This window comes from Denticeps clupeoides, chromosome 6 (assembly GCF_900700375.1).
Source record: "Denticeps clupeoides chromosome 6, fDenClu1.1, whole genome shotgun sequence".
Lineage (NCBI taxonomy): Eukaryota > Metazoa > Chordata > Actinopteri > Clupeiformes > Denticipitidae > Denticeps > Denticeps clupeoides.
Window position 1 is genome coordinate 5271712 of NC_041712.1, and position 13867 is coordinate 5285578.

Genomic DNA, 13867 nt, shown 5'->3' on the forward strand with positions numbered 1-13867 from the left:
ACAAACCATTTGGTCCTTCATTCAGACTCTCAGGAATGGCCATTTAGCTTGGAAGAAGGCAGCGGGGGCTAAAAATGTCAGAATTCATTTTTCTCTGGTTCAGAGTGCCATACACCGGGACTGGAGTTCAGGGGAAAATACAAAACAGGGTTCTTGTGCAAATTAGAAATTCAAGATTTCTTAAAAATGATCAATCAAGGAGTAAAAAAATACCTTGTTCACAACACATAAAGTTAATGTAGATGTTGCAGATAATAGCAAATCACTGCTTTTATTACATATACAGTAAAAAAAAACAACCCAACTGCTTTGTCTGGAACCCTAGGGCCATTCTTTAAAATGGCTGGGTTAAAAAAAATAATAATTCTGAGAACTGCAACACTTACAACATGATATGTATGGTATTTTGCTAATGTAACTAATGGAGGTCAGTGATAATTTTAGTCCAGCATACTGGAATCCAACAACTGTGCATTTGGGGCAAAAGAATTAAAGCCCAAATCAATTACTTTTCTTACCTCATGTTTTTTTTTGCTATTTTAGAATGACTGCTTATTTGTCCAACAAAAAGAGAGCTGTCAGAGGTTGGAAATTATGCTTCAAATGTAAAATGCAGCACTTGTCGCTATGATGTTCCTTCCACATCCTGCCTACAGAGGCTGTGAATATATGTTGATGCCTGAATATTCAGATTGCCACAGTCAAACATGTTAGCCAAGCATGCTAAAAAATATGCTTATGTTTACAGAAGGTGTGCCCTTGAACAGATTGCTGTTTGATCTCACAGAATTTTCACGACAACAGCAATTTCTCTCTGAGGACGCCTCTGATTGGGCGCGCCCAGAAACCTCCACATCAACATGCATGGGCAGGCCCGGCTGAGCAAACAGGGACCTGTGGTTGTCAAACAGCATGCCTCCATCGCCGCACTGGGCCTTGGGTTTTACTGAGTCGGGTACATCTCTGTTCATCCCAATAAATGCTAATTACAGTGTGTGTGTGTGTTTCTATACATATGCATGTGTGTGTCAGGGGACCAGCGGACAGTTCAGATGAGGGTCTTTTGTGGACATTTGAACAAATGCTTCACAGAGACGCCAATAGGGACACTTGGGAGGAAAAAAAACATTCATGTGAGCAAATTCTGATGTATTGACACAAAGGAGGGAAAGACATTCAGGGTGAGAAGGCACAGGCGCATCCTAATCGTTATGACAACAAGACGTCATAAGGGACTGGAGGTTAGAGGGCAAAGTCTAGACAGTAGATGAACCACACCAGTTTGGGTCCCGGTACTTTTTTAGTTGTTGAAAAGTTCTCTGTGAATTAAAGATATGCTGAAATATACACATTGTGTTTTCTGTACATAATGTGAGCAAACAAACACCAGGTCCAAATCAATGGATCCTGCAGCACTCTTGTCACAGTGTGTAAGTGTCTCAGTCCCAACAAGATTACACCTCTAGCCTTGCACATGTTTGAACCATCCGCTCATCCAGACACAACAAGATAAGAATGCATTTCAATGTGACAGTGCTACAAAATGTAAAATTTATTGTCTATAAAATTTGACTATGGACCATCTCATTAAATAGAGAGAAAGTCCAGGAAGCACCCATCAATGACGGAACCTGAGTTGATGTATTGCTCTGAATGACGTGCTCATAATGGTGAACATTTGCAATGTTCTTCTGAGAAGCCGTTTCACAAAAGCCTTTCTGCTACAACATTGTGGAGCTGCAAAAAGGTGATTCCTGTGGCACAGATGTAATGGCTGCTGAGTTTGGCTCCTTTACAATAGCCTGGGCTGTTTTTGCGAGATAAGGGCAGCATGAATGCAGAGAATATTTTTTTTCTGAAGATAAACGTTGAGACTGGGGTAGGATGGATGGTTACGCTGTAGCAGAAGAGAGAGAAAGAGACAATCTGAATTTGGTACAATGGACCTGCAAGCTGATGCTTTGATAATTTCTAATTATTACTCTTCATGTCTTTCATTTTGAAGGCACTGAGCTTGACTGACTTGCATCTGGATAAGCGATTTTCCACTCAGTTCTCCCCACCCCAGTCACCTGACTAGATGTTTGCGAACACCCTTGAAGGTGACAGTGATGACTGCAATGTTCCCTTTGCTCATTCTTCAGCTAAACCGAAGTTCCAACAAACAACACGACACAAGAGGTCATCAAAGATAATCTGATGTAGCACTCCTAAACACTTTTCATGAATCAATAAAGGGCTGAGCTGTGCTATTAGTGCTTATTATTTTTAGGGTGAATGGAGGCTTCTCCTTTTTCCTTTAACCAGACTGAATGTTTTCCAGATGTATTCAACTATACACGGCCCTCATCGGTGATGAATGGAAAATTCAAAGCTCTTCATGCAGTGTCACAAACCAGACAGGCTTAAACACAAAATAACATGACTGCAGCCATAAATTTTGACAAAATGAAAACTGTAAATTACCACGTCTACACAGGAACTTGACAAGAACCTTCAATATTCAAGGAGAATTGTGCACACAGGCCAGGACCTTGAGCTCCTCCCATATTCCTGGACTGCCTGCAGAGTGACAGAAGAGCCCTGCGGGTCTCAGGTCTACAAGAACCTGAGTAAATCTCATTACACGGCGAGAGCTGGAGCTTCTTGGTGGTTAAATGGGTGATGAGGGGGACAGTTCGTGAATCCAGGCATGTAAGTGCTACCATACATCATGTCTGCAGGAGCGGAGAAAGCAGCAGGAGACAGGGAAACGATTAGACATGTACACCTTTGTAAATGTCAGCTCATGCATTGTGAGCTCTTCAAAGACCCTAGATCCAAGACACGTAGAATTTAAAATTCAGTTGAAGCAGAATCTGTACAGCATGATTTTTGCCATAGCCGTGATGAATTAGGAGATAAAGCCCTGCAAATGATATGGTGAATTTTGGTACATCCCCAGTATCCCAAGACCCCAACCACATTCATGCCCCAAAAACATTCATGTTTTCTGGGTTTTTATGATGGAGACGCATGACCACTGATCAGACACATGATGAAAGTGCTGCTGAGGTGAAGGACTTACTTGGCAAACCTCTTGTCAGGATTGGCATCCTGTTGATGGCAATGGGCACTCTGCCATGCTTATTGTGGAAATGGTGGACATGGTGAGTTGTGCTGAGGCTGGAAGACACGCGGGCACTGCCCAATCTGTCCGGAAAGGATGCCAGCAGGGCCAAGGACAGGGCCAACCTCCACCACGAGCCCAGGCCAAGGCCTGCCCAGCCAGCGCTTCCGTACTCACAGCCCAACACCACTAGCTCCATCCTGGACCGGGAGGGCTGAAAGGAGACCCTCGAGACCCCAATCGGTCCCACCCGACTTAAGGGTGACATCTTAGTGACAGGTGGTGCCCATTCCATCCATAATCCTTGGGAGTGATAAATAAATAATGTGGTGCTGCTCCGATGAGTAAAAAAAAGCCCGTAGGTTCCAACAGGGCTGATACTCCAGTACTTTAATATCAGGGTGTGAATTCCAAAACCCTTCTTGCAACACTTCTTGGTTTATGGAGAATTACAACAAAAATGTAAGTGACGCAAACCAAAATCCTTCTGCAGCCATAACGAATTTACAGTCAGTCAAGGGCCAAGAAGAATCTGGAGCAACAGAAAACCCCCAATCTCAACAAGCCCAGCACTCCGAATCAGAGCATCACTCAAAAGTACGTATAGATGCAATGGCAAGAAAAAAAGCGGGATGTGAGGCGCAGCGCTGCTGATGACCGTCGGCAGAGCCCAAAGGACCCCTTCTCCGTCCCCCTCTCAGGTAGAGCTTTCAAGCTGTTAAGACCACTCTGCCCCAAAGGGCGGCCGTTCCACTGCAGAAAGAGCGATAAGGAGCATTCCGGGAGGCGAAGGAGAGAAGAATGCGATGTGGGTGGAAAGAATGGAGAAGACCGGGTGAATAAAAACTAGAATGGGTGACAGAGAGAGAAAAAGAGAAGAAAAAAAAAGACCTGAGGACCGAAGGAGGCTGCGGGATTGAGCTCACATTGCTGGTAGAGAAAAAAAAGAGAGAGAGAGAGAGGAAGAGAGAGGGAGGAAGTGTGCCGCAGCAATGAAGAGAGGATAAAGAAAAGAAAAAAAAAAAAAAACGTAATGATTAAGTGCCCCAAACAAGGGCCCGTCGGCTCCCTGTGTTGTTCCTGGGCAACGGAGCCAAAATCCGTCACTCCTCCAAAACCATGCCTGTCCTCTTTAGCTCGTTCCTGCTGCCTCCCTCACGTCGTATCGATTACTGCTGCATCTCCTCACTCGCTTATTCCCTCCGTCTTCTCCTCCTTCTGCTGATGCTGCTGCTTCTCTTTCTCCTAATTCTCCTCCTTGAGAATTGCGCCCCTTGATCGGCTCAGTCTGACGGAGATCCCCAGAAGGCTCGAAGTGAACGGTGGCAGGGACGGAGAGGCAGCCAGAGGGGCGGGGGAGAAAGAAAAAAGGAAAAAGAAAGAGGATCTCTCCGGAGGTGCCGTGCGGCGTGGATTGCCGAGACGCTGACTCGCGCGGGTCGTGGTAGAACTCCGGCTAATTAAATCAAGAGCGGCGAGCTGAAGCCATCCTCCTGCCGGTGCCTTTAATCCCAGAGTGTCTGGGACCGGGAAGTGGCAGCAGAAAATAAAAAAAACCCGACCTGGGCTGTAATCTACGCTGAGCCTGTCGACCAGGGAACTCCAGATCTCCACTGACGGCTCAGACTAACAGCGACCGAGGCAAGGAAACAGCCAGCAAAGGGAGAGCGAGCGAGAGACAGAGAGGCGCAGTGTGTGTGTGTGTGTGTGTGTGTGTGTGTGTCGAGATGGGGGGAGAGAGCGAGAGGGAAGGGTGGGAGAGAGTAGGACGGTGCAGGCGGGCATGGTGCACGGGAATAAAAGGGTGGAGAGAAGGAGGCACCCGAATCTGCATGTTCCCAGTCACCGCCGAGGGAATAAAATGGCAGCGGAACAGACGGACGTGGTGAGAGAGAGAGAGCGCGTGAGAAAGATAGAGAAGGGGGACTCTGATGGAATCTGAGGGGGTGTTTACCGGCTGTAGTCTATTTCCACACCCGGTGCCGCCGCCCACCCTCTGTGGCCATGGTCGGTCCCGGACTGAAGTGAGTCATTTGACAGTGGTACCCCTTCAATCGTCCCGGCGTGCGGAATCGCTCCCCCCCTCCCTCTCCACTCTGCCCCCTTGCTTGGCTGGCACTCCCCATCACCATATCTCTCTCATCTTTATTGCAATACATTTGTTTCCTCTCTCCCGAGCGCGGCCGCGTATCGGATGAATCACTGTGGATAGAGATCTCAGTGGGCACCGCCTTGCCGCTTGAGAGGGAAAAAGAAGAACAGAGCGGAGCCGGCTCCACCTTTCAGGGTGACAAGGAGGTCATTTCTCAAATGCCGTGTGAGAGAGCGGGGGATGGCCTCAGCCAATGGGGTGGGCAGACTGAAGCTTTGCTTTGGTGTCACAGCAAACCTCGCCATGAGTTCACCACGACGCAAATCCCTTCCTCAGGAACGATCGTCAAAACCAAGGACCAGTGACGAAGTCCCACTTTGTCTTTTAATAAGTGGCTCACAGGTCCATGGGTGGAGAACTGCCAGGTTGTGGGACTTCACAGGGGGAGGGTCCAAGGGAAAGAGCAGCACTTTGGTGGCACAAGATCAAAGTCGCCATTGCATCACAAATGTCAGAAAGAACAAGCACCGAGGTCCCTGAGCAGAAACAACAGGCAGAGCGTGAGCGTGTGATTTCCTGAAACATGACTGCACTGCATAGATAAAGAGGGTGAGGGTGATGATGATGATGATGATCAGTTGCATTTCTAGGAACATTCAGATTGAAAACAGAACTGTAAACACTTCAATTCAGAAAAAAAAAATCACTAATCAGTACAGTCAATCAACAGTTCTGTAAAACCACAGACCTTGCATATTAGGCTAGCGCAGTTTCCTCAATAGAAAGACCGGTCAAAAATTAGAGGGCTCTGGCTGCTGGACCCAAGAAGACTGTGATGGCATTTGCGCATGTATCACACACCCACGTTTTTAATTTCACCATAACCTGTGATTAGTCACATTTGCACAGAGTCTGTAAATGTCTGTAATTTGTAAGAGTGAATGGAAGATATGTTAAAGTTCAACTAGTCTTGCACACACTGCTATGCCCTGAATCTATACCATTAATGTAGGTTAGAAAAAAAAAGGAGAAAAAAACACACTTTTTCAGGCATTTAAAAGAATGTGAATAATTGACATTTGCTGATGAAACCTATTGTAGAGTTTTGCAAGTGTCACACTTAAAGGACTCCAATTAAATCAAGGGCAATTCAGAGCTCAGGGACGGGATAATTAGAAATGATGTATCACTTTCCTTCTTCCCATTTTTATTATAAGCTCTTATTTAACTAGATAGAATAATCTTCACAGAAAATAGTTCTTTTTAATTCAACTTAATAATGCTTGCAGATATTTGGCTGATAGAATTTTTTTGTAAGCATCTTTACCATCCCATGCCTAGAACTTTCCACCCCAGACATTTTCACTGGCCTCGGGGGGGAAAAGGAGCAGGATTAATAATGGCAGTTTTGGTATAATTATTCATAATGCCTGTCTCCTCTGGAACTAATGGCCTGCGGTTGAGATAACTGCTTGATTTAATTCAACTTAAAGTGGCAGCACCTCACATCTATGAACAGGGGCCACACACACACACACACTTTTACCATCTCTGCCAACTCACAACTGGCACTCTAAAATTAATCAGCACACAAACTAGGTATTAATCTGCCGTTTTCATATATATTCCGCACCAACCAGATACTGCTACAGTGTCGTGCCCAAGAGCTAAATAATAAACACTTTAGAATATGTATATTAAAGATGGCCGCAAGGTTATGCTTCTTCAGTGCAGTAATTAACAGTGTTAAATGGTTAAAGTGTGACATATTTTCTCCTGCATGAAATGAGGCGTGGGACCTCGGAGGGTCTTTGTTAACACAGGTACGTACAGGTCAACAAATCATGCAAACCAGACACGGCGGATCATATAGATCCTGTAGCAATGGAGGCAGGCAGAGGTTGCGACACAACGAGTCCCAATCTGCCACGCATGTGTCATGCAGCATTGCCCGCAAGCTGCCATGTTGCCACCTGCCTCTTCGTTCACAGCGAGTGGCACCTACGGGGTACCAAGGTTCGTCGTTGTCCAACGGCAAACTGCGGTGGGGTCCAGGCGCCAAAGCACATGAAGGTAGCAGTCTGTGGACGAGAAACCTTGCCGCATGTGGTGGCTGCCCCCTGACCTCCAGAGTCAATGGGTTAACAGAACAGTCAGCATCATGAAAAAGGCAACTGCTGTCTCTGTGCCAAAGGGCGTCTGAACACACCATCACCTCACATACGTGTTACTCTACAAGGGAGTGGATTCAAAGCTCACGACCTTGATAACAGCCACAAATGTTACCATGTACCTTTAACCCCCCAATTTTTCTTTTTTTAATCGGCTTCAGGTCCAAGCCTTTCACTTGAGAGCTCAGATTGAAATATTCCCTGTTTCCCCAAATGTTCCATCTCTAGAGCGCATGAATGTAAAAGACCATACCCAGCCATGGCGGGGATGTCAGTACAACTTTACGCACTTAAAAGCAAACGTGCGGCGGAAACCCAGATGTGATTGTGAGCCTTATATTAAATACTTAAAAGCACTCAGACATGCTTTTCTCATTTACGGCAGGGAGGTTTCTGGATGTCATTGCGTAGCGATGGCAGACAATCGCATATAGGGCTTTGGAAAGAGCGGGTTGTGGTGGCGACCTTGCTGCAGCCTCAGGGCTGATGAGGAAGACGCCAACATATCCAAAGGGAGAGATGCTACTCCACTGAGGAAGCATCAACTTTCCAGCGAATAATGCATTTTCAGGCTGCATCATCACAGTACTGGAGCCAAATCTAGTAATTTCTCAGTTACAGAGCAGCTGACCTGGAGCTGAAGATTCCAGAGAATTTGGCACAAAGCTTTTTATTGGTTCATCAACTATTTGGTCATTTGCTCTTATTCTGGATGATATGAGATAGCACATCCTGGTCATCCATTCTGAATGGAAAAGCCCCCAAATCCCAGTGATGTTCATTGTCTCTGCAGAATGAGAGATGAGATCTTTAAATAGGCAAAAGGGATTTAATAGGAATAACAATAGAAACAGCACAAGGGCCAAAACAAAGGAGACAAACCAAAAGAAACCCACCAGCATGAGGCACAAGGCCAGGAACAATAAACCAATACACAAATGTAAGGGAAATGTCCACATTAATGCAGCGGCAATGTCTGTGTGCTGCATTTTGGGTTTTATGGAGTCCTGGTCTATTAAGCCTATATGGTGTCAACTGGGATGGATCAGGACTCCATAATCAGGCGTATGGAAACCTTCTGTGATGTGTCACCTTCCTAAGTCTAGGCGTCTAAGAAACGCGACAAGGGTGTGAAGAGGAGGATGTCCACTGTTACACACACAACCAAACAAAGCATACAAACAGTGTTTTTATTTACAATGACCTAAGGTGTACAATAAATCAGCGGACTCAGCACATCTAACCAGCCTAAAGTAAGGAATGGGACAGCAGGGATAACTCAAACACACACAAAAGTTAACAAAAAACGGCACGTAAACAAAAACAAAGTTAACATGCTAACAACAAAGTGTCTATAACACAAAGCAACAACACACATGAATAAGATCCCCAATGGAGCTCCTTGCAGACCCTGGGGATCCTCCAAAAGGTAAGAGCCTAGCGGACCCTGGGGACCTCCCAAACACCATCGAAGTCACGAGGTGACCAATAGGTAGATGGTAGGTGGAGCTGGTAGTCTTCAACTCCTCCCACTAAAGAACTGGCCCCTGTAACTTTGCCACACTACATTTTCACAGGGCCATCACACTGCCAGATTTTCATCCTATCTGTCCTACATTAGGTGAATGGTAGACCTCCAAACTAGGTTGCTGCTGGGAGAAATGTTTGTGTGACATTCTTTTAGCCAATATATAGACATAGATATATACAGATTGATGCTAAAGATCATTTGTTCATTTAATTACTGTAGCAGATTCTATCTGATTTATTTGTAAATCTTAATTTGGAAATATGCTGTATTTCGTATGGCATTACAGTTTTAAACTCGTAGTAACCTACATTTTTTCCCCCACACAACCAGAAGAGAGATAAAAACAATAATTATGTCTGCTGGGTAAAAGAAGCTTCTCATCACAAGTGGACAGGGGCACAGGGCCTGCACCTTTAGCTATATTCTTAGTGTTGAAGGACAAATAAAGCTGTCCTCAATTCTAATACACAATGTGAAAGTACACATCTCCATTTCAGACAAACCTTGGAGTTTAATGCCTCCCTCAGGGGTCTAGAGCCAGATCTCAATGTTTTGTCCTTATTTAATATTAAGCAGCATTTTGTAATTCTGATTGCACTGCTCATGAAAGTATGTGTAGCATTGTGTGCTAATGAGGGCCCTGTGTCATCTGCATAACCAAAAAAAAAAAAACGATGCCATGCTCTTCCAAGACTGATGGTCAGAAGAAAACCAACAATACCCACATTTGTGAGTTCTTTACTGTCTCGAGCTCTGTGTGTGAGTATTTGAATGACTGGTGGGTCCCCACCCTGTGTCCAGTGTCACAGGAAATGCTCCGCCAGCTGTGACCCTGAGTAACAGGACTAAAATGCTTATGGAAAGTGAGTATGAGTAAATTTTAGCAGGTGCACCTTGTTCATAATTCACAAACATTATAATCATACGTATACCTCACTCACTAACTCACTTTCCATAAGCGTTTACTCCTACTCGAGACCCCCATCCATCCATCCATCCATCTATGGAAATGAAGAGAGATTTCACTTACTTTGTAACTGGCTTATTATTCCCCTCCCTTTTCCAATTGCTAAGGGTGAATTTAAAAGTCATATGATAATGTTCATTGAATCAGCCATAGAGCCAGAAGAGTAACGTAATTGATGCGTCGTGTAAGATACAAATAAGCCACTTCCAAGGTTTACTATTAGAGCGCAATTATGTAGAAAATTCTGATTTCCATTACAGATAGAAACAATAAAGTTGCAAGCACCATTAAACTTCAAGTTAAATCATTGATGGGATTGCAATCAGTGGCTGATAATAAAGGAGTGGAGGGGCGTTGCAAGGAACAAACAAACAAAAAAATGCAACCCGCGAATGGCTTGAGCAGTCGACATTTCCTGAAAGGAATCACATCACCATCCACAGGCTAAGCACTCCTGTACATTGGCACCAGTTCTTCTAAAATAACAAATGAAAGACTGATCAGCTGTCATCAGACATCACCACATTGCTGGTGATTGTCAGTACAGCTCTGTCTGTGTGCGCAGCTGGCAGTGAGTGTGGCTGCGAGCGTGGCCCAGGAGAGGGTTTGGGGACGTGCCAGTGGGGCCGAAGTGGGCCTGTCATCTTGGCTCAGCAGTAGACAGTACTGATCTATGATTCAGGTGGAGGCGGAGGCTCTCTAGCCTTCTGAGCCTAGCTGAAGTGAAGGAGAGCTGTAGTGGAACACTGGACTGACGTGGGGGACGTTTGGTTTTAATGCCTTTCTGACAGCCTGCTTGCTTTGGCACAGCTCCTGGTCCATTCAACGTTCTTCATGCCATCCGGCTTTCCTTCTATTCGTGCACCCTGCAGCTCTCCTTCTTCTTAAACTGTCAATATCTCAGCTCCATGTGCTGCTACACTCCTAAGACAGCACTTTACTTGCCTCACTCTGAAATCTATGAATTTCCCATTGCCTATCCCGGAAATGTATAGCCAAATATTCTACTTCAGTCCTTTCTCCTTCCTTTCCTCAGTCCTTTCCTCTGCATTACCTTTGACTAACTTCCACATCAATTTGTGTTCTATGTTATCTGATTTGCATCTGTGCTAGATGCTCTTTGCCCATCTGGTCAGCACTTAAAGGTCCCCTATCATAAAAATGTCACTTTGTGAGATTACTGAACATTAATACGAGGTCCCCTAGCCTGTCTATGGTCCTGCAGTGGCTAGAAATGGCGATAGGTTTAAAGAGGGCTTTGGCCATTCTGTTTCAATGTTCAGAGAGCAGCATCTGGCGGAATCTGGAATTTGTCCCCTTATGTCATCTGCCGCTCTTCCTCCTCATCCCGCCTCTCTCCTCCTTATTAGCATTTTTGTCTACTGAGACAAAAACTGCGCGTCCTGGGGAAATCTCCTGTGGGACTGGATAAAAAAGGCTGTAATTCTGCACCACGGCTGAATTTTTTTTCCCTCCATGTACAGGTTAAGCATTGGTGGTGATCTTGACTCATGGAGTGAAGTGACAGTTTTGGTCACTAAAACCAGGCAACAAGCTAAAATAGTCTTTAGCATGAAAAATAGTGGTGTGGTGTAGTGGTGTGGAGTGGTGTATCATTTTCAAAATGTGCTGAATGAGTTCAAAATTAGTGTCATTTTGTGCAATAAGCAGAGGCAAACCCGTGACCGGTCCTCAACATGTGTGATACGTCAGCACAGATCAATGCCTAAACCATGAAGGCTGAAGCTGAATGAGCAATGCAGGCCTCCCGGCATCCATTCATCTTCTGCCCTGGGCCTGATGGGAGATATTCAGGAAGCCACGCTCTGGGACCTCATGTCTCGAATGATCAATTCCCTGCCCAAACAATGCCCTCAACACAAACCTCTCGCTGAACATATGATTTTATCCGAAAGCACAGAAGCATTTTTCTCCCGCCAAAGTGGCAATTCCAAAAATGTGTCGCTGAGTTAGCGTTAAATTAAAAGACAACAGTGGACAGACGAGACTGCAGCATAATTTTACACAGTCCTGTTGTGGTTAGCATGCAGGACGTACAGGCCCCACCCAGAGATTGCTGGCCACCGCTCCCTCCCCCCCCTGCTGCAATGCAATTGTGCAACGTCAGCTGTCTCAGCGTCTCTCACCTCCTGAGTGCATGACACGTGCACCCGACCCCACCGCCTGTTCCCGGATTGCAAATCAACTCAGTTTACAGCCTCCATCAGGCAACAAGACAACTTGCTCACAAGAACATTTTGTGATCATTTGATAGCAAAGTTCATTCAGGAGGAGCGAGGCCGCCCGCCTTTAAGAAGTGAACCCGAGCAGCGGCAGTGGAGGTCCAGTAACTGTCCGTCCGTGATTAGTAGGCTTTTAGTGGAAGTGGAAGCGGAGCTCCGCGTAATGAGACGTCTGTACAAGGACGGCCAGGAAGGTCTGCTTGAAAAACACGATTATTGCAGGGCCTGCACCCCTTCGCTGCTGTGAGTCACTTCACCGGATGCATAACATCACCGCCCCAATTAAACGGGTCCTCCGCTCACGACGCGGTGATAGCTGTCGCATCCTGAGAAATGGACAGTCCTCCCCCGCTGTATACACTGCTTACAATTTAGCTGCTGTTATGGTTGGGTTTCTGCAAAAAAAATTATGATGCCGCGATCGCCTCCTTTTGCAATGATATTTGTCGGGCTAATTAAATCAATGCAATTGGCAGTGGTGGCCTAGCGGGTAGAGAAGCGGCCCCGTAATCAGAAGGTTGCCGGTTCAAATCCCAATCCAGGATCCAGGATGACAATGCATGATGTCATGAGGTCAAGAAATTCAGACCTGATAGTTTCCAGAAACTATGGCTCATACAATTGATGCTCTTCTACAAATCGGAAAGGGCGGGGAAATACCAGTGGTGGCCTAGTGGTTAAGGAAGCGGCCCCATAATCAGAAGGTTGCCGGTTTGAATCCCGAGCTGCTAAAGGTGCCACTGAGGTGCCACTGAGCAAAGCACCGTCCCCCCACACTGCTCCCTGGGAGCCTCCCCGGTGCTGTGCCGCAGTGTTTAACAATGACAATCACTTCACTTTTATTGTGTTACTTGGTAGTGTTACTCACATCCATACTCTTCTGATGAATATTTGAAATATTCAAATATTTGAAATATTCATCAGTACACAATCACAAATCTTTACAATGGAAACAATACACTCTCTATGCAAGCTCATCTAAGTCAGGGAAACAAGGACGCTGGAGCAATCTATGGACTGCACCAGGTAGCATTTAGCAGGAGGAGGAACACTGAAAGAAGCGCTTCATCTGCAATGTACACTGTGAGCGCACAAGGTCCGAGATGGGATTCGAACCCGTTACCTTGAAGGGGTGAGGCCACGTGACTTGCCACCATGCGTAAATCCTAGAATAGGGACTGATACATTTGGATTTGGCAAGCCTTGTGATGCAAGATGACACATGAGTCACGTGAAGCGATCCACTGCCAGTGTCCTTGCTGGTCTCCAACAGCTCCGTCCTGTCCATCTACAACGCTCTTTGACCCATGTTACATTCTGCAGCAGACACTAATAGCTTGTTTTGGTGAAAGGAAGTGCTTAGCTGCCTTCGCATGCAGTACGAGGAAGAGGCGTACACATATCTCTGTCATCCCAGACTGACACATACGACGTGCCACAAGGAGAGCTTGGAGGAGGATGTGTAATTGGTACTTAAATGGGGAACGTTTTTAGTCACAGACACTGCACACACACACACAGTCAGAGAGAGAGAGAGAGAGAGAGAGAGAGAGAGAGAGAGAGAGAGAGAGAGAGAGAGAGAGAGAGAGAGAGAGAGATTAAAATACATTTACACTGTGGATAGCACTGTGTTTGCCCAGTTTTATTCAGCCTTTTGAAAGGCTGAAATTCTGCTCCCTGCCGATCTGCTATAAATCTGACAAAGGACCCAAAACACCTACAGTGCAGCTGCTTAAAAAACTGAAAAGTTGTGT

General features: G+C 45.7%; 1 protein-coding gene across 10 annotated transcripts in view; it reads right to left on the reverse strand.

Annotated features, from left to right (window-relative positions):
* Positions 1–13867, reverse strand: part of nrxn2a (neurexin 2a) — a 295247-nt gene that overhangs the window by 80400 nt on the left and 200980 nt on the right. Inside the window, exon 1 of one of the 10 annotated variants that reach the window (XM_028982301.1) lies at positions 3068–4767. The exons of the other annotated variants lie outside the window; for them this stretch is intronic. Coding sequence (XP_028838134.1) covers positions 3068–3404 — 337 coding nt within the window. The 5' untranslated portion in view covers positions 3405–4767. Of the gene's footprint in view, positions 1–3067; positions 4768–13867 lie in introns of those variants that run through there. 10 annotated transcript variants of the gene reach the window in all.